At 41.7% G+C, this 24,120-nt stretch overlaps 2 protein-coding genes across 6 annotated transcripts; both read left to right on the top strand.

The window, feature by feature from the left end:
* The first annotated feature begins 567 nt into the window (after positions 1 to 567).
* Positions 568 to 6,109, top strand: lrif1 (ligand dependent nuclear receptor interacting factor 1). Of its 4 annotated transcripts, XM_074680576.1 has the most exons (4): positions 568 to 765; positions 879 to 934; positions 1,917 to 3,261; positions 4,956 to 6,108. In XM_074680576.1, exons 3-4 carry the CDS (start codon positions 1,942 to 1,944, stop codon positions 5,754 to 5,756), a joined length of 2,121 nt encoding a protein of 706 aa, XP_074536677.1. In that variant the 5' UTR covers positions 568 to 765; positions 879 to 934; positions 1,917 to 1,941; the 3' UTR covers positions 5,757 to 6,108. The 4 variants fall into 4 exon arrangements, with proteins under 4 accessions (XP_074536677.1, XP_074536676.1, XP_074536678.1 ...); XM_074680575.1 differs by lacking the exon at positions 879 to 934 and having other exon boundaries at positions 568 to 878; positions 4,956 to 6,109; XM_074680577.1 differs by lacking the exon at positions 879 to 934.
* Positions 6,110 to 6,799: 690 nt separating this feature from the next.
* Positions 6,800 to 21,169, top strand: LOC141799905 (uncharacterized). Of its 2 annotated transcripts, XM_074682322.1 has the most exons (6): positions 6,800 to 6,878; positions 11,168 to 11,728; positions 11,891 to 15,025; positions 15,690 to 15,834; positions 18,355 to 18,542; positions 19,173 to 21,169. In XM_074682322.1, exons 3-6 carry the CDS (start codon positions 14,990 to 14,992, stop codon positions 19,419 to 19,421), a joined length of 618 nt encoding a protein of 205 aa, XP_074538423.1. In that variant the 5' UTR covers positions 6,800 to 6,878; positions 11,168 to 11,728; positions 11,891 to 14,989; the 3' UTR covers positions 19,422 to 21,169. The 2 variants fall into 2 exon arrangements, with proteins under 2 accessions (XP_074538423.1, XP_074538422.1); XM_074682321.1 differs by lacking the exons at positions 15,690 to 15,834; positions 18,355 to 18,542; positions 19,173 to 21,169 and having other exon boundaries at positions 11,891 to 12,070.
* Positions 21,170 to 24,120: the final 2,951 nt, after the last annotated feature.

The raw sequence follows: 24,120 nt of genomic DNA, 5'->3' as shown, positions 1-24,120 counted from the left end.
CATATGGAAAAGGAGAGGGCAAAACACTGATTAGGGCAGTAGGCATGGAAATTTGGCAGAAAAAAGATGGGAAGATGATCAGAAAGGGAGAAAATATCACACCATACATAAATCGGTCATAACAAAAATCTGGAAAGAGAGGAATAGAAGAGAAGAAATAATCATGACAAGATTTAGAGTTGGCCATACTGGTTTAAATGATATAATGAATGTATTAGGGGAAAAGGATACTGACAGGTGTAAAAGATGTGGTGTGAAGGAAAATGTGGAACATATTTTAATTCACTGTGATAAATATGCATCAGAGAAAGAGAGGCTACAGGGAAAAGTGAGGGCAGCTCAGCGCAAATGGAGTTTGGTTGGAATTCTCGGATCAGAAACGGATAGGGAAAACATCCAAGACGTTAGGAAAGCATTATTTGGCCTTTTGAAAGAGACAAAACTTATATGTAGAATATAGAGATGGAGATATGACGCTACACACTCTTGTACAGTAGGTGGCGGTATGCACCTAAACGTTGTTTGCGATCCGCCATTACATGAAAGAAGAAGAAGAAGAAGCTTGGCTCCCTGACCGGATGTTCGCGGTAACGGGAGCGGAAGCTGGGAGTTCAGCCGCCAGAGGAAAAGTAAATATGTTAAAGAAGAGGGGAAAGAAACGGTTTATCCAAACCGACAGAGGTCATAAATGATGCAGCGTCCGGGTGAAGACCAGAACAAAAACCGCATTTCTGTTGGTCCCGGTAACGTTTGATGGATATTTAGGTGACGTTCACGTTTAGCATATGTTGCCCTGTTAGCGTCTTTATAACGCTGCACTTCTCATCTGGAGGAAAACTCTGGAGTTTTTTCTAATGAAGGATGAATTCTGCTCCCAGGTACAGGTACACACCGCGACAACTGAGTCACAGTGTGCGCATGTCAATGTTAACAGGTAAATAATCATAAGCTTTGATAGACCAAGTCAGTGCTACTTCGCTCTTTGTGTTGTTTCAAATAGATATCATAGTTGGTGTTACCTGTGACTAATTCACGTGACAGAGTAACACCTGTCATGGCTAATATTCACGTTCTCGTGGTAGTGTTTTCAGTGTTGGGCAAATTACTTTAAAAGGGTGATAAGTTATCGTTTCTTGTTACTTTCCAAAAAAAAGTAATTGAATTAGTAACAGAATTACTCCTTCAAACATGTAATTAGTTACCAGGAAAAGTAATTATTGTGTTGCTTTTTTGAAAAACCTTTAATTTTGCTGCAGAATTCAGTATATGAGCAGGTTTCTCTCTGGGACATGATGTTCATGTCTGTTCTTGCCTTTTCCATCTCTGACGTTGAAGTAGTTTTTGTTTACTCTTATCCTGAAAATGAGGTTAATGTAGAGCCTGTAGGCCGACTCCCATCCTGAAAACTCCAGTTTTAACCCACAGACTGCTCAGCACTCGCTCAAATTAAATCTGCAGCTCCTGTCTTGTGTCTGGCTGAGTGATCCAGGTCAGATAGACCTGCCAACTCTCCTGATTTAGGAGGGATTCTCCTGCTTTATAACCCTGTCTCTGGATCCACTCCCGACTAGTAAGACATGTCAACATGATTGTTCTCATCATTACTAATGTGTCTGACGCTTCTTCCCACGTATTATTTACTGCTCCTCTCTGTGCCTGGCTGAGCGAGCCAGGTCAGATAGATAGTAACACGCCTCACTTCACTGCCGTTAATGGTAACGGCATTATAACGTTGAAATAGTATTTACTTAGATAACCAGTTACCAGAAGAAAAAAAACGGCATTGGTTTTAACGCCGTTTTCCTATGACTGATCGTTTTCTCTGAAGTGTTACTTACTCATAGATGCTTGTGTCTTAAACTTCTCTGCCCATCTGTTGACTCTGTTCTGATGTAAGTCCTCTTTTTTTTCCTCAGTGGGTCTGGAATTATCTACAAAGCCATGCCCGCTGTTGGAGCAGACGGGCAGACCACCATGAAGCTGATTCCTGTACAAACTGTCAAAGAAAACTTAGCCCTGACTCAGAGGATACAACCCAAATCTGACCTGGCACTAAAGACGGCTGAAACATTGAACTTTACCAAGCCAGCACCTGCTCCAGTGGATCCTTGTGTCACACAGTTTGTTAGGACGCAGGTGTCACTTGGGAATGTCTTTCCTGATAAAAGGAGTGTGGATCATAAACCCCTCCCTCCAAAACACTCAAAGCTTAAAAAAGTGCCTCAGTCTAAAACACCTTCAGCTCACTGTGAGACGCCAGAAACCGTTTCAGATCATCACTCAGTGACAGAGAAATTGTATCATAAACAAATCCAAAGAGTCCCAGCTTTTCATCTCCCACCCCCCAGTGACAGACATGTCTTTACTACATCAGCAAACTCCTCCCCAGGTCTCTGCATTTCACCCATCAGCCCAGTGAAAGTGGACGCTCTTCCTACAGACACTTCTGCACCACTTTCTTTTAAACTTCTCCCTAATAAACCTTCACCTTCAGGACCCAAACCTAGTCTTAAGTTGATTCCACAAACTCCTCAGAGGCCCAACAGCCCCATCAGGTGGACGGTTGAGGAAGACAACAGCTGTGTGCCTCCAGCTCTGCCATCCCCCGTCGTTGCATCAGAGATTCTCCGCACTTTAGCAGAGTGGGAAAGAGCTCACAGACAGGTACAAGTTATGGATAACAGCCCGTCTCTGTCAAGTCAGGGCAACACTGGACAAAAGGAGGAAGATGCTCTGGTCCTGTGCGACGGGAAGGTGTTCAGGAAACGTCACCCAACTATTCAGTTAAAAAAGAAAGACTTTCCTACAACGACAGCTGAGAGTTACATTTTCACTCAAACTACTCCAATTTCAGAGCCTGCTCAGAAGAGGGACGTCTGCAAATTAATCATTCAACGAAGGTCGCATGAGGTCAGGGATTTCTGTGAGGGTGCTCAGGATGAAAAGAAATTATCTTCAGCTGTCACCTCTCGTGATGAAGACGTCATATTTACGTCATACACTCCACCCACACTAAAGCCTGCACCAACAGAGGATCTGACCCCAGACACACAAACAACAGCTGTGGGGGGAACGGTTCAGACACGAGAGGAGAGTGCGGTCACAAAGCCTCTAGCAGGGCTGAGAATGTGCTGGAAGAAACACTCCAACATGAGCCGCTTTGCTCAGCAGGTGGCGTGCATGGAGCACAGCATAGATACCGTCACCTCTTACAGTGACAGCACGTGCTCTGTGTTCCACATGGACGCCAGGATCAAAGAGGTGAGACTTCAGCTCCTCATCAAATGACTCTAAACATCCTCTGACTCATGATGAGCTTTCATAAACAACCTCAGACACATCAGCTGCAAGCATGATGTTGATTTGGTGCTAATCAGGAAATGGTTGTATTGAAGGGATAGTTCAGATTTTTTGACATGAACCTGTATGGCATCCTCATCTATAGTTATGTACATCAGCACTGTCTTACCCCTGTCAGCGTCCTGTGACCCGAGATCTTGTGCGGTTTTGGTCCGGACGAAAGTAGTCCGGCAACATGGCTGGGGTCACGAAAATAAAGCGTATTTCCTCTCAAAACAAATTGCGTTCAAAAGAGTCATAAATTTGCATCACAAAACTGCAAACCGGAAAAAAGTCAGACTCCGTTATCCATTGGCACTACTTTCTGGTGCGTATCACTGCGCAGCGCGGTGCATCCAGCAGCGCGGTGCATCCAGCTGCCTGGCGCGCGTTGTCACTGTCATTACAACTTAAAAAAGTTAACGATAACATGTCTGACTACGACACTGATGAAGATGACGTTACATTTAGCACAGAGCCAAAGGGATATCTTTATGAACCCGAATATACTGATGCTAAAATTCGTGAGATGGAGTTAGAACGGGTGGAGAGAGACGATCACAGTCATGTCGCTCCTGGAGCCACAGCTGGAGCCGTGAAAGAGAGAGAGGGTGACAGACATATGGTGGTGCACTTGTCAGAAGTATGAAGTCATGCCAACAGAGGTGGGGTGCTACTGCTGCCACAAATGGAACCTCATCATGCCACAGATGCAGCCTTTCAATTGATGCGGAGGCCAGCGTTGCAGCTTCTGTTTGCATCACAAACAATAATGACTTCCCTGCACTACTGAATGAGGGTGTCTTACAGACCTCTTTCCACGTACCTAGGTACGTGAAAAAAGCAGTAGCACTCCACCTCTTTCGGCATGACTTCATACTTCTGACAAGTGCACCACCATTTGTCTGTCACCCTCTCTCTCTCTTTCACGGCTCCAGCTGTGGCTCCAGGAGCAACATGACTGTGATCGTCTCTCCACCCGTTCTAACTCCATCTGACAAATTTCAGCATCAGTATATTCGGGTTCATAAAGATATCCCTTTGGCTCTGTGCTAAATGTAACGTCATCTTCATCAGTGTCGTAGTCAGACATGTTATCGTTAATTTTTTTAAGTTTTAATGACAGTGACAACGCGCGCCGGGCAGCTGGATGCACCGCGCTGCGCAATGATATGCACCAGAAAGTAGTGCCAATGGATAACGGAGTCTGACTTTTTTCCGGTTTGCAGTTTTGTGATGCAAATTTATGACTCTTTTGAACACAATTTGTTTTGAGAGGAAAAACACTTTATTTTAGTGACCCCAGCCATGTTGCCGGACTACTTTCGTCTGGACCAAAACTGCACCAGATCTTGGGTCACAGGACGCTGACAGGGGTAAGACAGCGCTGATGTACATAACTATAGATGAGGATGCTATACAGGTTCATGTCAAAAAATCCGAACTATCCCTTTAACCCGCTTGATGTCATTTATATATAGTTCTATAAACTTGTCCGCACACTAAGATCTCAGATTAGCTCACAGCTTTAGCTTGAGAGAGATGCTGAGAAGGCTGCAGCCTGCTTATCATATATTGTTCTTACTTACTTTTTTATTTCCTCCTTTTGTTTGCAGAGCTCTGATAATCTTGCTGAGAGGTCTTGGCTAAAACCAGCACCTCAGCACATTTCCGACCATCTGCTCAGACACATGTTTGGAATCACCACGGACATTAAAATCTGCCTGCAGAGGATCGATGAACCCTCGGCCACTTCTCCTGCTGAGCGTCATCACAGTGAGTTCACACAGATGGAGGTTCAACATCAGGAACCGACAAGCACAGTGCACAAAGAGGAACTGTTTTCATCCACAGATATCCACAGTCCACCTGAGAGCGACAGCCACAGCGGATCCATCAGCGTGAAGAGTGAAGAGGAGCTGTCTGCAGACTCTGCTTCTCTGACCTCTCACACACTCACCACACCTCTCACATGTTCACATTTAGAAGCAGAAACAAAACCAAAGAACCGTTCAGGTCAAAGTGACGGAGAAACAGACACAGCATTCGGCTACATGGAACCGATAGACGAGGATTTCATCAGCGTGGATGACAAGCACAAACAGGACGTCACTGCGGGGACACGGGAGGACAAGAGGAGGATCAGACGGACCAGGAAGAGAACGACTTGTCAGTGTTGCATCTCTGGAGCTCAGAATCAGGCTCTGAAGCTGAGTTTAAAAACTGATTTTCCAGGAAAGAAAAGTGGAGCGAAAACAGCGAGAAAACGAGTGAGAACATCGAAGAGGAAGAGTTCTACCTCTGTATCGTGTTCATCCTCTGAGGAACTCAGGTGTCACAAAGAGATCAGGCGACTCAGGGAGCTGCTGAGGGAGAAAGAGGAAGCTTTGGAACTTCTGAGGAGAAACTCCAGCTGAGAAAACACATCACTGACATTAATCCTTAAAAGCACACTATTGTTTTACTGAAGCTAGCTGAGTTAATTTATGACCTTAGCACCTTGTTTTTGCTTTTATTTATATCTCAAAACTAATGGGAGAAACTTTTTGTTCGCCCCTCAGGAGCGAGGAGGTCACACCTTTTTTTCTGTAGATTTCCTTGTGTTGGTCTTGATTACTAACAGAAACATCTCTTCTTTTAAGTAGGGAACTATTAAACTAACTGAATATTTTCTGTGGAAAATGTGAACAAAAGCTCTCAGGTTTGTGTCCTGTAAACCTTTTGGCTGTCGTTTCAGACATTGATACATTGATAATAACTAATAAGAAAAGATAAATCCTCTTGATGTTGGTGTGGTGTTTGATTTGTGGTTCAAATATAAGAAACATTGTATGTGTCACTGAGTTATGATATTGTAGAAAAGTTAACTTGTTTAAGAGTTAAGTTCAGTTAAAAAAAAGAAACTTGTGTTGGTCCACTGTGTTTTCAGAAATTCTGAGTCAGCACAGCTGTTAACCAGAAAACATTAGAGCACTTTATGTTTCCTTCTGCTCTTTAGGCCAGGTCAGGTTAGGTTAGGTTCTAACCCTTTCCTTAAACTTGACTAAAAACTCTGAATTTAACTCGAGTACACATTATGCAAGTCTAGTCTGTACTTTACAAAGTAAAGCCCAAAAAAACTCATTTAAAGCAGACTTACAGTTTTTAAAGAGCTTACAATGAAGATATTTGGGCATCTCTACTTGTGAACTGCTTCTGCTTGAAAATATCACCTATAAGCATTAGAGGAGTAAGAATTGACACCTGAGACTACAGGAAGCAGCAGAAAATTTCTAAAAACAGGTCCAAACTCTCTTAGATCTAGAAAGAAACACCAGATAAATTAGTAACCGCCTCTCGGCAGTGGTGAGTTGATAAACCGTCATGATTAACCCACGGACTGAGATGAGAACAAACTTTGTATTAACTTTTGATTGCTGTGCAGGCGATGCCTTTATTTTGAAAAGTAAAGCCCGGAAGTGCGTCATATTCCCAGTAAGTGAAACTGAAGCTGAACATCAGCCGGTGTGTTCGAAGCCGGCGAGGAATTCTTCCTAAAGGTACGAGAGATAAAATAATTGATTCTGAAAAGTCTTTCTGCGGTTTTTACATTTTGAACAAGTGGGTGTTACGCGACTCAGGTGTTGATGAGATTTCAGGTGTCAACGTCAGAGTTTTACTGTTGACGTCTCTGGTTGCAGGTTATTCTTTCCATGTTGTCTTCGTGTGACCTGTGATTTTGGTTTGTTGTCGTGTTTTCGTTTTATTTTCCCCTTCTTTTGGCGTCATTGTACAAAATGTTTTACACATAAAGTTTGACGAAAAAAGGTTAAAAACTCCCGGCTAACGAGAAATGCTAGCTCAAGAGCGACAAAGCGTATTACTTTGTCCTTTGTCTTTTAAAGAACAATCAAGTCTGTGATTTATTTAAGTTAAAATTCATCGATTAAGGAGTGTTAAGTTTTATTCTAAGTATGATTTAAATGCACGGCTGGGATAATGATGTCGCTGGGAAAGCAAATTAGGTTAGCTTTTTCCTGTTTGTATAAACTTTATTAACATGTTCTTCAGAAAAAACTACGCTGAGGTTATTTTTATTCAATATTAGACAGACAACAGAGGGGAAAGCACATAAATAGATATATTCCTAACAGAAATTACTGAACAGACGGCAGTGAAGTTGGACAAATGACTCAATCAAACAAATTAATATTGCTGTCAAAGAAAAATGTTTCAGTGTTTGCTTTGTTTTTTTCCACAAATACAGTTCATACTATTTTAACTTAATAGTTCGTGTCTTACTATGTAAAGAAAAAGTGTTTAAAAATAAATTGATGAAACAGCTTATTTAATGTTAAGAGAATTTAGACTCTAGGAAGAAATTTTTATTTTGCATGTTAGATGAAAATAAAAAGCTGAATGAATTTATTAATAATGCAGAAGTGGTGGAAAATAAAACCTTATACTTATTTCCACTTTTAGAATGTATATAAAAGTTTAATCACGGATTGTGAAGTGCTTTTTGTTAAGAAATTCTGTTATCTGTAGATCATTGAAGGGTTTTTTTTGTTTGTTTCCTTTTAATGTTCAATATATATTCATTCAGTCAGAATTCCTTACAATGAGGGGATTCAGCAAACTGACATTAATCCATGTAATATATATTATAAGGATGATACCGTTTTGAATAACAATATGGATGATGTAGTTAATAAATTTAATGATTATTTTTGTAAATATTGGACCAAGACTCAATATCATTTAATTATAATTTGATACATAGAAATCCAATGACAATGTTTCTTAAGCCAGTAGAAGAAATAAGATCATAGATTTTGTCAACAAGTGTAAGAACAAGACATCCACTGATTACAATGGCATTAGATATGAAAGCACTGAAAAAAGTAATTCATGGGATCTCCAAACCATTAAAGCACATCTTTAATTTATCATTACAAACCGGTCAGTTTTCCAATAATGTGAAAATAGCTAAGGTTGTTCCTCTCTACAAAACTGGAGACAAACACCATTTTACTAATTATAGACCTGTTTCACTTCTTCCACAGTTCTCAAAAATTCTGGAAAAAGCTTTCTACAGCAGGCTACATAATTTCATAGAAAAGCATAGCTTATTCACTAATAACCAATATGGGTTCAGAAGTAACCGGTCAACATCACAAGCTCTAACTGAACTTATAGAAGAAATCACAAATTCCATAGATAAATAGAAACATGCAGGTGGGGTATTTATTTACCTAAAAAGGCATTTGATACAATAAATCATGACATATTAATCAGTAAATTAGAACAATATGGGATACAGGACAGAGAGCAAGTTGTAAAAATTGGGGATTATCAGTCAAAATGCTTGGACATTGTTTGTGGGGTTCCACAGGGATCAGTGTTGGGTCCTAAACTATTCATCATCTACATCAATGGCCTATGCAATATATCAGAGACACTCAAATTCAGCTTATTTGCTGATGATACAAATATATTCCACTCAGGTGAGAACTTACAGCAAGTTTTGGACAATATCACTTCACAATTCAACAAAATAAAACACTAGTTTGACAAGAATAATCAATCACTAAACTTAAGCAAGTCAAAAATATGATGATATTTGGCAATAAAAAATAATAATTCCCTAAAGACAGCTACAGATAGAGAGAGTTAATATAGAAAGAGTGCAAGACATTAAATTTCTTGGAGTGATGATAAATGAAAAAACAAAAAAATGCTGGGAGTCCTACATTAAGTACACCTGCACTAAAATATCGAGAAGCGTTTCTGTAATTGTCAATGCAAGGCACTTTTTGTATAATAGATCACTCTCCATTCTGTTCTGTTCACTGGTCTTACCTTACTTAAATTATTGCATAGAGGTATGGGGCAACACATACAAAAGTTCATTGAAGCCACTGTTCATACTGCAAAAAAGAATCATCAGAATCATTTCTAATGCTTAAAATGTCTAATGCGTAAGTGTAAAATAATAAAATTGTACGACATTTTAGAATTTATAACAGCTTAAGTCTTGCACAGGACTAAGAACTATCTATTCCCACTCACTCTGCAGAAAATGTTTCATGAAAGAGAGGGAAGGTATGATCTAAGGGAGCAATTAAATTTTAAGATTAAAAAATGTCGCACTACAATTAAACCTTTTGCGTTACGCACAATGGAGTGAGACTATGGGACAGACTGAGTGTGGAGCTAAAACAACGTCCAAGCATCAACCAGTTCAAAAATATATATAAACAAATGATTTTCAACAGATACAGGAAACAAGGGATATACTGTGTACATATGTGTGCATGTATGTATGTGTGTAAGTATGTATATTACTTGTCTATTTATTTTATAGTGTCCGCAGGTGATAATATGATTTATGTTCAGGGAGTTTGTGATAAAGAAATAGATAAGGACAAATGTATCATTAACTAGTTATGAAGAGGAGAAGGGGTAAGATTAAATAAGCTGATGCTTCTTCCTACTTCTTTTCGAACATGTCAATATTGTGCCAGTTGTTTTAGGGGTTCTTTTTGTTGTTGCTGTTGTTTTGGTTTTCCCTGGTTGTTTTTTTCTTAATTATTGTTTCTTTTGTTTTCATTTTTTCTTTTCAATGTTGATATTCTTCCCTTTTTTTCTCATTGTATTATTTTCACATGTTCGAAATAAAGCATTCATTCATTCAATTTGTTTGTTTCATAACAGGCTTTCTAACTAGAATTTGCCCTGTTTTTCTGAATTTTGGAGATGATTTGTTGTATTTTTGAGAAAATTGTTAAAGAATAATCTGTTGACCGTGTTATTATTTTTGTTATTATTATTATTATTATTATTATTATTATTATTATTATTATTATTATTATTATTATTATTGATAATAATGATAATTTTAAAAAAAACTGAATGACACCTGGGCTGTTAGGTGGTGCAACGGTTAGTGCTGCAGCTTCACAGCAAGAGGGTCACAGGTCCGATTCCCAGCTTGGCCGGTGGGCCTTTCTGTGTGGAGTTTGCATGTTCTCCCTGTGCATGCGTGGGTTCTACTTACTCCGGCTTCCTCCCACAGTCCAAAAACATGCTCACCAGGTTAATAGAGCACTCTAAATTGTCCGTAGGTGTGAGTGTGTGTGTGTGAATGGTTGTCTCTGTGCCAGCCCTGTGATTGACTGGTGACCAGTCCAGGGTGTACCCCGCCTCTTGCCCAATGACATCTGGGATAGGCTCTCTGAACAGGATAAGTGGTTCAGAAAATGAATGAATGGCACCTTTTTGAGACACTCAAGAACACCTTACTGCATGAAAAATACTGTATTAAAAGTTTTAAACTAAATTAGTACAAAATATTGTAAAAGTGCTTTAAAATCAATAATTAACAACAAATAGGGGAGAAAATGAATCAAACAGAGTAGGCACATTTTAATAGATGTGTTTTGAAGTGGGTTTTGAAGGTTGAAAGGGAGTCAGTGTTGTCATTACCTCTTACAGCCAGGAGGTGACAGCACAGAGCACATAACTACAATTCTGCTCCAGCTTGGGATCTGTCTTTTTTCTTTATTCGAACCAGAATCCCTACCAAAAATCTCTTGATTTCATCCATGAAAAATCCAGAGATATGTAATTTGTAAGAGTGGAAAACTGCACAATATTCAATCTTCCAACTGCAGAAACCTGCAGGCTTGTCTTAACTCCAACACTCATAGCTGGAACCGCTGTAAAGTTTTGCAAACTAATGTTGCCAAAAAGAAAGAAGTTGTGGTTAAGTTTGATGCTAAATGTTGATTCAGAGGCTCAAGCTGCTGTAATCTGATGTGAAGTTTTTTTCTATCTGTTTTCACAGGAGAATAAACAAAGCATGGACCCCCTCAGCAGACATGAAATCTACATCCCAAAGGATGCTGAGGTGAAGAGAATCGCTCTTCAGAGTTTACCAAGATCCTTGCTGACAGGAATGGGCCTCTCTGTGTCTGACTCCAACGCCTCCAGGATGCCTCTGGACTCTCCTGAGGGGATATGGATCTGTCCAGCTGTCCTCCGACCTAAAGGCCAGAAACTGCCCTCTGACACTGGGAACAGTCTGTTGGAAAACGTTTCAAGGTTAGCCAAAAAGTCTCAGGCTTCACCAGAACCTGTTCAGATGTCTTTTGTCTCCTCCAACCGAGCAGCTCGCAAGGCGTTACAGGACACCTTAAGTGGGGTCAACATCTCTGCAGACCCGCCTACTGGCTCAGACTTACCCCCAGGCTCAGCACCGCAGACATACCAGATAGCTGTGGTCATCTACCATGGGCGCATTTACTTGTCCATCAGGAAGCCCAGTCAAAGCCAACGTCAGGGAGAGACTGCACTGACAGCCGCCAGGTCTGCTGCTCCTTCAACATCATCCAGCAGCCAGAGGAAGGTAAGAAGATGTTTCAGCTCTGAGGTCTCGCAGCAGCTGGTTCAACAAGTCAGACTCCAGGGCCTGCTGACAGGAAGAGTCACAGAGCTCATTTTTGATGTCATCAAACTTCAAAGAAGGTGTTTAATTTACTGATTCTTCTTTTTTTTTTGTCTTTTGCAGCGCACGGCTCCTGAGGCTCCTCCTAAAGCTGCCGGCAAAAAAACACCGAAGAAGAGAGTGCGCATCCCTCTGCCCCCAGGATCCCTGAAACTGATGAAGAATCTCACCTTGAAAGCCTCGTCTGTGACTCAGGTATGTGGCATCATGAGTTCTTGGGATTGGTAATGTATGTATGTAAAGGGATAAAAATAGTAGAACCAGAGAGAAATGATCGGAAAGATGGAAAGAACACATCTCAGACTTCCCCTTCAGTCCCCAAACCTTCTGACAGAGCGCACAGGGTGGACAAGCAGAGTCAGAGCCATGTTGGTGCTGAACAGACTCCAGATGAGGCAGCGGGCTGGAGGAGTCCAGGACTGAGTGAAGCAGAAGGAGGAGAAGCTCCAAACACCAGTCAGAACGGCATGATGCACACTAACCCACTGACGGAGAGCCGAGACCAGAGCTGGACCAGTAGAGAGTCTCAGTCCTCCTCCCTGCAGCAGCAGCAGCAGCAGCAGCAGCAGTGTGACTACAAGGAGCTGGAACAGGAGGAGAAGATCGCTCAGATCAAAGCCAAACTCAGGCTGAAGGAAGCCGCTCTGAAGAACCTGAAGAAGTGACGCTTCGGTCTGAGACTTTGGACGGAGCTTTGGAGTGAGGTGGAGGAGGGACTTATTAAAGCATGAAGTAAATACAGTACACATGGAGGGCAGCAGCCAGGAGGACTCCTGTTTGGAGACATAAACTTTCAGTTTCTAGAGTTTTTTGAACACTTGACTTCAGGCAGCTCTTTCCTTTGCGACAGTATTTCTATCTATAAGATAATCGCACACACACAATGCAGAGTGTGAAGCTGCCTGTTAGTGCTTTGGGTCTGAAAGTGCTTTCAGAGAGACAGTGCAGACTGCTCCTAAAAAAACAGCATGCTTCTTTGGAAGATTATATAAAACTAACAGATAATCCAACCAGACTGAGTCTACAAAGGTCCATCAGAAAGGTGCACGAAATAAAACTCACCAAACAACCACAGATGTTCCTCCTTTCTCTCTAACAAACAGTTTATGCTCTGTGTTATCCATAGACTATATACAGAGTGGACAGCATGGCTCCACCTTTTACCATTGTACAGTTTTGAAGCCACAGTACCCCCGTCTCAGGCGTAGCCATTGTGTAGCCAGAGTCTGTGCAGTAGAGACTGTGAGGGACTCTGAGTGGAGCTGGGTAACAAAAGAAATGTATTTTTTCATTTCAAAAAATTCAGCTGTTAATCATCATTAAATGTGAGGTCAAAGGAAAAAGAAGCTTTTTAGAGATATTGAGGACTTGAACACAACCCAGCCCAATTACACTTCCACCAGGTGTTTTTATTTTTTAAAGTTTGACCACAGTCCATCTGGAATGACTGGGGGGACAGAGTTTTTGACCTATACTGCAGCCAGCCCCCAGGGGGAGCAGTTTCTGTGGAGACCTCACTTGAATGACATCCATTTTTTCTCAGTCTATGGTGTTTTCTGGTCCAGAAAGTCACCACTGATTTCACTACCAACAGCACTTTGTTCATTTCGAGAAGTAACAGCAGTAACAAGCCAATGGAGGGAAGAAACCCAGTAGCAATAGGAAGAACATCTGCTAAAATCCAGCTATTAGAGTAAACAAACCGTGCAGGCACAGATTAAAGAGGGGGTGCTTTTTCTGGTCTTCATTCTGTCCCTCCTTGGCCCCACAGAATCTTTACATGATTTACAGCTGTAAAAATCCCTATTTGTCTCTCTCTCTGGTGTCTTAAACCCCCCTCCTCCTGCCTCTGACTGAAACACTGAGTATTAGCTGCTGTGTCTTCAAAGCTTCCTGCTCCACTGACCCCCCTCCTTCTTTTCAAAACCACTTTCTCTTTAGAATAACCCTATTTTTGGCGCTGTGACATTATGCTTTTCTCCTGTTTGATTATTTTACGACTTTTGTGGTGCTGATTCGGTTTAAGTTGAAATTGTTTGATATTTCCAATTTTGGGTGTTTTTAGTTTCACCGATCATGTGAAAATGTTCAGTGGTGATGATGTCCACAGACTTTACCAGGAGCCTAGGTTTCCAAAAGATGCTCATCGTGTGAGTCACTTTTTAGGATTTATTTGGGGGCTCTGACATCACGTTACTAAATAGTTAAAGAGAATGATTTTGCCCTCTGCTGGAGAAAAGTAGTAACGTTTTTTTCTAAACCATTTTATAAACAAATGCTAAAAAAATAGGGTTTAAATTTGAAAAGAAAAAAAAAGTTTTTGAAAAAGAAAGTGAAAAGAAAATTGTGACTTAAAAATCATAAAACAAATAATCCCAATACTTATGTGAATCACTTTTTTTCTCCCACCCTTACTTACTTCAGCCTATATCTTAAACACTTTTTTTTATCTGCTGTTTCTTTAAGGCTCACCTCTCCTTAAACCCCCTTCCCTCTGATTGGCCAGCCTTCCAGGGGCCTGTCTGGGTTAGAGCTATGGGCAAACCTTGATGTTGACTTGACTGACAGAGTACCCCCTCTTTAAACACACTAAATTAACCAAACAGGAAAGTCAACTCACTGTAGACTTTAGTCTTTTATTTTCCATGTTTTTTGTTGTTTTGTTTATCATCACATTGGTCGGTGTATCATCATTTGGTATTATTTTGTTTCATTTGTATGTTTGACTTTCAAGGCCATCATACTCCATGTTAAGAATATTCTTCCCCTTGAGGTTCATTTTTTTCAATTTAAAGACCACTTTTAGGATGAAATATGAAAATTAAAAGTACTCTTTAAATCCTTCCTTTGAGGACAAGAAACCACTTCAGTGGATTACAGAACCAGACCGCTCTCAGAGGTGTTGTTGGGGTTTCAAATCCATCCCAGCTCTCTGAAACAGATATCATGTCTAAGTCTGAGATAAACCTTCTGTATGAACAGATCCATTTAAATCCTCAGATTATCAGGGATGTCCGAGGAGCTGAGGGAGGAAACCTCCCGCCATGGTCCTTCTCCTCCTCCTTCTCCTCCTCCTCCTTCTCCTTTTCCTCCTCCTCTTCCTGCCCTGTCCTGTCAGAATAAAAGCCTGCAGGTCTCCTGAAGTGTGTGCAGTCAGACAGGATGCACTCCTCATCAGCCCGACCTCAGACTCTGAAGGTAAGAACACCATTTACTCAGTTTGCTTCTCAGGGCTAAAAGTTTCTGATGTGACTCCGACTGAAGACTTTGACCTGCTCTGTTTCCTGTCTGTTGGTTCTGAGAAAAGAAAGTGCACTAAGAGTTTTTGCTTCTTGTGCACAGCAGGTCAACGAAACCTGCACAGATGAGACTAGAAAAAAAAATCAGAGAATAAAACCCAGACCTGATACTCATCAGTGTGTAACTTTTCTCCCATTTATTTAAAGACATCAACAAACAGGCTTCAGTTTTTTCAAGACTGTTCACTGTGTGCCTTCAGTTTTAGACCAAACAACCTGTTTTCAAATCTCTTCAAGGAAATTAGACCAAAAAAGTGCTTGGTTTTTACTTTTTGTGCTGAGATGTTTCACCGAAAGCCTCAGAAGTTCCCTAAATGGTGCACAGCATGTGACAGAAATATCTGAAATCATGTTGATAACACTTTGATGACAAAAATGGTGAGTTTTCGTTAAATAGAATCAAAATGTTCAGGTTGAAAAACTGGTAAATGATGGATGATGGACTTCATTTTGGTTTTAAAGGTTAACAGATTTATACTCTCGGAGCTTGAATAAAAACCTGTACTTTCCATAATATTGGGCTTTGTGCATGTATTCAGTGTGTCCTCTCCTCCTCTCCTCAGGTGTGGTGTGTTCAGGTGTGTGTGTTCTACTCCACCATGTGTCTGTCCGGCTGGCCGCTCTCCTCAGAAGCCGCCAGACTCCGCTGTGGCTCAGACCTCCTCAGTGACCTCATATTCGTGTGCGGAGATCGTGGAATCTATCTCGGTAAGTCAGTTTAAAAGAGAAACTTTGAAGCTCCTGTGATGAGGCTCTGAGGGTTATGAAACAAAATGAAATCAACAGTGAGGCCTCCAATTCAGCAAAAACAAAACAGACAATCAGTATATACAAAAATTCCTTATTGATTTTTTTATCTACTGGTGAGTGTGTATCAGAGCACCTGAGTTTCAGCAGATACAGACACTCGACACTGACCCTCATTTATTGAACATGAAACAGTTCAAAGAGAGCAGGATGAGATTTGTCATCAGTAAACATGCTCAAAACAAAGCTATCAAAGAAATCGCACTGCAGAAACTGACGTTGAAGCAAATGTTAGTGTCTTGTTTCAAGATATTAAAAAACAAAAATGACACCTGGTATCCAAAAAAAATCTCTATGGTGGAAGAAAAACCCCAGGTGTCGTTTTTGTCTTTTAATATCCTGAAACAGATATTTTCCTGGACTTTTAGGTGATTGTGGCTCATATCACATTAAACACTTTGTCCTAGAACTACGACATAAACACTCGATCACATTTTAGTGAAGATGTATTAGATTGACTGACCTGTTGGAGACAGAAAGATCACAGATCATTTTCAGTCACTAATAGTCTCTCAAGTCCACATTGGAGGGAGATATGAATCATTTTATTGTTGAAGGTCGATAAAAAGCTTCAGTTACAGACTAAATTTACAGCTCCCAGAGCAAACCTGATAAACAGCATCTGGTTAGCATCAGCATCTCAGACAACAAGACAGAGGATCAGCATTGGTGAGGACATAAATATAACCTCCTTTACCAAGAGTGTGTCTCTGTTAGTTTGGAGCTACAGGATTTACACTGAATCATTCAGCATGTTGACAACCTTTGTTATCTCAGCTGATACAGATAAGCTAATGAAGCTAAGCTCCAGAAGCTAAGACTAGCTTAACTAGAGCCCTTTGGAGAACAGCTAACAATGATTGTGATCACCAAAGAACAAAAACTAGAACAAAACAGGCCGATGAACTCCCAACAAACACAGAGACATGATGAACAACATAGCTAGGGGCTAACGCTAGGCTAACTTTAGCTAACCTCAGAGAAAATCCCAAAGTGTCCGTCAGACTGCAGTGGTGGTTCTAGTGTTAAAGATAACTTTATATTTCTTTACAGCAAAGTCCCAACCTGCTGCCTCAGATACTCTGTCAGCTGACCTTAGAGCAGATGGAGACATCCTTCTTCATTTGATTCATTCAGAGCTGATGTAGGTCTGCTGCACAACTGTATCCAAAGAAGACACTTTGCTCTGTTCAGATGGGTCTGAGGAAAGGGTTAAAAATATACCCCGTCACCCAGCCTCTCAGGATAGTTTGTGTCAGTTACATGTCCCTCATGAACACAGTTTGACCACTTTTAAACGTAAAATCTCATCAGGTTCGAGGGCAGGACTTAGAAATCCTTAGAAAGAAACAAAAACATTCCTTCCATCTGAGGTTCAGGATCTCTTAAAGGTTTAAGAATTTTTTTATCTGATTGCTCAAGAAACATGGTTATCTCTGTGGTAAGGATCAGCTATTTTGGTGTTTGCGTGGTTTCTGGTGCAACTGAAAGGAAAAACAGAACGGAGGGATCATTGCAATAAGATTTGGCATTTATGACCAACCTTCAGAGCATCACTAATAACACTGATTGCCCTGGTAAATGGTTAAATTAGACAAATCAAACATAAGCCATGAACATTTTATTTATTAACTCCTCCAAAATAAAAGCCAGATTACCTTTTTTTTTTCAATTTACTTTCACATTTGTAGAGAACTTTTATTTTGTTGGTGGAGATGAGGTCCAAAGTTTGGAGCATAAACAATACAGTTAATCTTGTTTTGTTAGATTAATATTCTTTCTCATGTCCATGTTATTAAATATTACACTAAGCCGATAGGACCAAACCCTATCAAGGTTATTCTACCCCGAGAGCTTCCAGCTCACCCAGGCAGAGGTCCATAGCACGGATACAGTCATGGTCAAGGTGTCCACATACAAACACAGCAGCTACTGTGAGAGTTATCAGAGCCACACAACAATAATCCCCCGAGCTGCAGCAGCTTTCGGCAGCTTTCAGCAGCTTTCAGCAGCTTTTCACGGCTTTCGGTGCATCCTGATGAAGGGAAACTTTACTTCAGGAACACAGGTTTCACATTAATGTACCTTTTCCGCTAAAGAAGAGTTCTTCAAAACACTTCACCTACTTTTTCTCTAATTTCTACCAAGATTTACCCACAAGCCCCCTCTCTCAGTCACCTTTCCCCCGCTCTGACCAAGGACAATCCTCCGTCTGCTATCACCCTAGTGAAATGGCAGCATACCCACAGGACACTGTGCCTCAGAGTGTGATAGCTTTGTTGTTAGAGGACTTTTTATCTGAGTGCAGATTTAAGAGTGGAGGAGAAGAGTCAGAAGCTGCAGTGAGGTTAAAACTGTCCCATAGATTCTCTCTCTGTCCCTCTTCATGTGTCGTCTCCACCCTCTTCTGTCTCTCTGCAGGTAAAGGCACGTGGTCTGGTTACGGTGCCCGGCCCAGGGGAAAGGGGATCGTGGATCAGTGCTGTCGTCCGTCTGGCTGTGAACTTCAGCATCTGGAGTTGTATTGCGCCAAACCGAAGAACCAACCACGGACCACAGCGTACCCATCCACGACCATGGCTCCTCGAACGACGGCACAGCAGGACATGGTAAGAAATAGACAGTTTGAGTGACACAGATCTTTAAAAACCATCAGCCCTTCAGAGAATTCCCTCTAGGTCAGCATGCTTGATTTATTTGTGCAAATCCTACAAAATACACGACGCAACGGGAAGGCGCCCTCACTTGTTGAACTGCCCTCTGCATTTTTGAAGCCCTGCCTCCTAAGATAAGATAAGATAAGATAAGTCATACTTTATTAATCCCCGGAGGGAAATTCAAGATTCCTTGCCGAGCTTCAAAGACCATTAGACCGTATTTGCATCTGGCCTCACATCTCCTCATGTATTCCTGCACACATGCTCACTCATGTAAGCTTAATGCACCTGTTTCTCCATGTTTGTCTTTTAAACTTCATTGTGGTTGTGTAACTTCATAAAAAAATCTCCAGACCTCTGTCCAGCTGGGCTGCTGTTCATCTTTGCATCAGCCAACTCCAGCCTGTAGCATTTCTTAGTCTAAGTGTGAGAACAGAGGCCTCAGAGCTGCAGTTAAACCATAATAAAGCTGGTATCTGTGATGAATCCAGCTGATGGTTGCAGCCCTCATACAGGGCCAAGGTTACCCGCTGCAGCAGCACTTCCTGTCCTTGAATCCTCCTCTGATTCTCTCTTTGTCAGGCCCAGCAGCTGTTCCAGACCGTGTTTCAGAAGAGACTCCTGCAGCAGCTAGGGGCTCCCAACAGCCCGAAGAGGGAGGCATACAGAAAGAAAACCAAGTCCTCACTGCGAGGGAAAAGTAAAGTTTTATCATCATCATCATCACCATCATCATCATCATCATCATCATCACGCAGGAGGACGAACAGCACGAGCACGCCTCCACCTGCAACCTCCAGGAGCCAAACAGTTGCGAGCTCTGGATCCTGACTGTGACCCCCCTGACAAACTGAGCTGGACTGGATCCAGCAAGTCTGACAAACTGACGCTGGCTGCTGAAATACAGAGAGGCAGAGGGCAGCATCGCACGCTGACCGGCAGTGAGCAAGTGGGCAAGTGAGCAAGTGGGGTGCCACCACTGGATTGGCTGCTCCCTCGTGGTGGCTTTGGATCTACACAAACTACAGCATTTATTTCACACCCTATCAGGACAAGTCATAGCATTCAAGAGGATGGTATTTGGTATTTCATTTCAGTGTGAGGCCACCAAAAGCTTTCTTACTCCTGGAGCAGCACCAGGTCCCACAGGTCAATGTTTTCAAGCCTCTTTGTGAGGTCATTTTGTAGAAATCAGACGACAAAAACGTTATGTTACTCTGAAGAGCTAGTACCAAGTAGACGGGTGGCGTCCATCATTTTTTTCACGCTTAACTACAAATTTTGAAGATGTGCAGTGAAACATAAAGGTGTGACTTGTGACCTGGGTAGGGTCTGCAGGAGTTTTCGTTCCTTGTTAAGTAAACACAGCATTCAAACTGGGCTCCTCCTTGGCTCAGTGCCAGCAGCAGCACACACCCACAGCCTCTGACTGTGACTACATGAACACACTCAGTAGCCCAGCAACCACCTGTAGCATCGTGTTTCTACGTGGGAGAGACTCGAGAGCCGTGACTTGGCATGTCAGCACAAGCTAACCACAGGTATTTGACACATACCTGGTTAGCAGAAAACTAACTTGCATCGCTTTTCATCCCGTGTTGCCCAAAAGTTCCTGAAAGTTGAGCCAGGCTTGACCCTCGTTTAGGAAAAAGCTTTATCTGTTTGGCGTTTTGTTTCCTACGTCCACTATCTTAGATGCTCCTAAAGCTTCTTCCACTCTCCATCATCAAAGTCACTTGCGCACTGGGTGCTCTGTGATTGGCTGATGTAACGTCTACTCTCCGCCCAGAAAGGTCACGACACAACCAACACTTCAACATTCAGGCAGAGGAGGGGGTTGAGGCAGACACAGACACTGACACACATGTATAGAGGCTCAGGAGACGATTGAGCAGGATTATTTCAGTGAAAGTTGACTTTTTACTTTTTAGGACCATCCTGCAGATTCTACCTTTAGTCCAGGCAAGCTGTATCAGGTTCTCAACCTAAAGCTTCACTACAGACAGCTCAACATGTTGACCTCAGCCGCTGCCGTAACCCAAAACCACAGACTTTAGTCATTTATTTTCCTCATCCCTGTTTTCTCTGGATTTTTCTAACTTGGGTGGCTCTGATTTTTGGCTGTCTGAAACGTGTACAGCCCTTTCTTTCACTCTCATTTCAGCCCTGTCTCCAAAACACCAGCTCCAAAAAGCACCTGGTTGATATATTGGCTGATAAGGATGCTCATCCTGTGATGTACACACCCCGACAGACCTGTCAAATGAATAAAAACTGCCACATATTTATCGTTCACTTAGTTGCAAAGCCTGTCAAAGCCTGTCACATCGTGTTCTGCATATTTTTGAGCACTTTTCAGTTTAAATTACTGTTTCACTTTGTTTTTGGGAAGAATGTACCTGAAGAAGTTTGTGCACTTTTTGCATTTGTCAAAAGCATCTGATTGTCATTTTATCTGTTGCAGTTTTATTCACATTATCTTACTTTTTTCTTATTTTGTGTATAATATGTTTTATATTAAATATGTTAAACATATTCACTATTTATTGCTGTTTAAAAAGATATGTAGATAATAAAGATAGAAGCTAACAGCTGTTTTGTGTGTTTTACCTTATTGCTGGATTTTTGAGCTGTTGCCAGAGAATCTTGGAGAAAAGTTGTTCTTATCCCTCAGCACATTGCTCTGGGAGTTGTTTTAAAATATAATAACAACAATAACAAAATCTTAAACCAATCCTGATCTTTTATTTTGACGAGCAGTCTCAGTGTCATCGTTAACAGCTGACTCATTTTCTTTGACATAACTTCAGATATCCTCCTCTCTCTGTGCCCCGAAGGCCGTCTCAGATCTCTGCGTTGAGCCTGATAATCTTACAGAGTCTCTGCTCTGCTTAATACGCATCATGTGGTGATGTGTTTCAGAGGTAACCAGGGTTCAGTGTGTGATGGCAGTTAAAGCTGGACTCTCAGCTGGAATGTAGCAGCTCTGCCAACCAGCCTGCCTACAGCTGTGTGGGAGCAGAGCAGATTTGGGACAGGATATTGGCTGATTTTAGGAGACACCGTTCAGACTGTGGCACAGCTGATTCTCTGGCTGCACCATAAAAACCTACAGATGATGAGTGCTCTAAAAACCAGATTCACATCATGTGGTGGGTGTTTCACTGAGTTGTGTGTGTGATCACGGAGAGAGGAATAAAAATTAACATGAAATTAAAAAAAAACAAAAAACACTTCTGAATAAATAAAATATTTGTACCCTTTAACCAAGAACTAAGGATTTATTACACAATGAGACCATGCACAATACTTGACATCACATGCAATACAAAAAACTTTTTGACATGATACACTTTACCAAAAATTGATACATGATATTGTATGATCATACATGTTTCAAAAAAATTACAGTTGAATAAGATATCATGTGTACCATACAATAAAAAGACCATACTATGTGTGAAAATACCATAATGCTAAACATGATTCAGTGCCCTACAGTACATGAATGTACATTACACAAAGGTACCATTCAGTTCACTTAATGAAGTTTGGCTCTGCTGTATGTATGTTTGTTTTGTGGGCAATGGTTCAGTTTTTTTCTGTGATCTGGTTCAAACCTGACTGTTCCTATCAGAGACTACTTCTCAGGGTGGATGGCGACTCTACTCCTGTTGACTCCACAACATAGTAACAGCTGTTCACAGAGAGCTTGATAACAGGAGGACGGAGAGCTATTCTTTGTGGCTGCTGCCGTCACAGTCTGATAGCATTTTCACTCCCATCCATTCTGAGCTGAACGGCTTTAACACCCCCTCCCCCCACATCTGATTCTCATGGCCGTGAGCAAGCTGTTGTTGTAGGAGCGAAAGGTTCATCGTCAGACTGTAAACATTTTGAGCACAGTTCACCTTCGCTAGCTTTAACAGAAGAGTCATGAAGAAATACAGTAACTTTTCTCTCCAGCGTCACAGAGTGCAGGTTTACTGCAGAGAAAGACACACTTTCTGCCTTATCAACAGGTTCACAATTTCCAACAGAAAATGGGCACCACAAGTGACCACGTTTTTTGAGACCAATGCAGAAATAAAGTCCAAACTTGAGTACAAAAGCTAACTCCACTTTTCTTACTGTTGGAGAAAAGGTGCACTCCATGTCCTGCTGAGTTAGTATTTATGCATCCTGTGCCAATGTAATATTTAACCAAACACAAAAACAAACACAAATAACAGGACCCCAAATGCCCGATCTCACTCACTACCAACTATTGTTCACATTGGATCAAAGCGGAGCAGGGGGATGCAAGTCCCTTTTGCTACGTCAAGACATGTTTGGCTCCTAAGAGGGCACCTAAGTACAGGGTTTGGGGCCATAGGGGTTGTTGGCCATCCAAACAACCCCCCCCCCAGCACCATTCTCCTATTTATGTAAATGTTATGTAATGTAGTGTCAAGGGGTGCACTTGCAGTGATCATATGTCATGGTTTCATACCTCATGCCCACGTGCTTGTGCTCATGCATCAAGTGAACTGCACTGAAGCTCCACCTCTCTGAAGCGTGGCAAAGCAGAGAAGTGAATTGTGCTCAAGCACAGCACACTTGCGGTCACACTGGCCTGTGGTTTGCCAGTGTGACCGTGTCCTCAGACGGCAATTTTTCAACCATTGGCTATCAAAGGGGGTGAGTGCCCCTTTCTGTGCACACCACTGCAAACAGCTGATCACTGCCCTTCAGGCAGAGGACCATGTCTGTGTTGTTTCTGCAAAAGGTTTTTCTGAATCAAAGTAAAACACTGAAAACCTCTCAATAAAGCTGACACTTGTTTTCAGTTAGCAGGGAAGGTTTTTCCTTGCTAACTCTTCCCTTCCTTCGTTGTGTTGAGTCACCTTCTCTTTTGTAAACTCAGCTTTATAAAACGCTCCTCATTAAACGTGTGTCCATGTTTGTCTGGTGCTAACAGCATTTCATCAGTTAGCATCCCTCATTATTCATCCTAAGCATGTCTGTGTTTCATCACACATCAAACAAAAACAAACAGGCTTTCTGACAGTAAAGCAATGTATTGAGGAGACCAAGCTTGGCGACATCTGTTGAGGCTGATTCACAGACTAAAAACACGTTACTCATTAGACCTCACCTTGAAAATACTGAAACATCTTTTGAAGCCCTGGCCTGTGTGTGTGTGTGTGTGTGTGTGTGTGTGTGTGTGTGTGTGTGTGTGTGTGTGTGTGTGTGTGTTTACACTCCTTCATATCAGAAGCAGCTGTCTAACTGTCAAACTAAAGGTCTGAAACACTCTCAGGAAACCTTTTTGCTGAGCTTGCACCTCTCCAGCTCTTTGTTTTGATCCATGTAGTCATTCCACAGGTGGACTTTCCTTGGCTCTTGGGGCTCACCGAGGCTGTCGTATCTCTCTGTCAAGGCTACAGAGGATCTGGACACGCTCTTTTTTCTTCTCCATTATCAGCAGGTGAACCTGCAGAACAACAAGCCACCTCTTCAGAACAGAAACCAGACCACTCTCCAGCTC

The sequence above is a fragment of the Halichoeres trimaculatus genome, unplaced genomic scaffold, assembly GCF_033239565.1.
Source record: "Halichoeres trimaculatus isolate MK-OKI-2021-1 unplaced genomic scaffold, fHalTri1.1 fHalTri1_scaffold_11, whole genome shotgun sequence".
In the NCBI taxonomy this organism is placed as follows: Eukaryota; Metazoa; Chordata; class Actinopteri; order Labriformes; family Labridae; genus Halichoeres; species Halichoeres trimaculatus.
Note: the sequence above shows the minus strand (reverse complement) of the source record. Positions and strands in the feature narration are given on the sequence as shown.

What these genes read in the sequence shown, in the direction of transcription:
- LOC141799905 (XM_074682321.1), top strand. Translation starts at nt 11,183, where the DNA reads ATGGACCCCCTCAGCAGACATGAAATCTACATCCCAAAGGATGCTGAG. An exon ending in CATCCAGCAGCCAGAGGAAG is followed by an intron (nt 11,729 to 11,890) that starts GTAAGAAGATGT and finishes TGTCTTTTGCAG; the next exon opens with CGCACGGCTCCTGAGGCTCC.
- lrif1 (XM_074680574.1), top strand. Translation starts at nt 855, where the DNA reads ATGAAGGATGAATTCTGCTCCCAGGTACAGGTACACACCGCGACAACT. An exon ending in GCGCATGTCAATGTTAACAG is followed by an intron (nt 935 to 1,916) that starts GTAAATAATCAT and finishes TTTTTTCCTCAG; the next exon opens with TGGGTCTGGAATTATCTACA. An exon ending in TGGACGCCAGGATCAAAGAG is followed by an intron (nt 3,262 to 4,955) that starts GTGAGACTTCAG and finishes TTTTGTTTGCAG; the next exon opens with AGCTCTGATAATCTTGCTGA.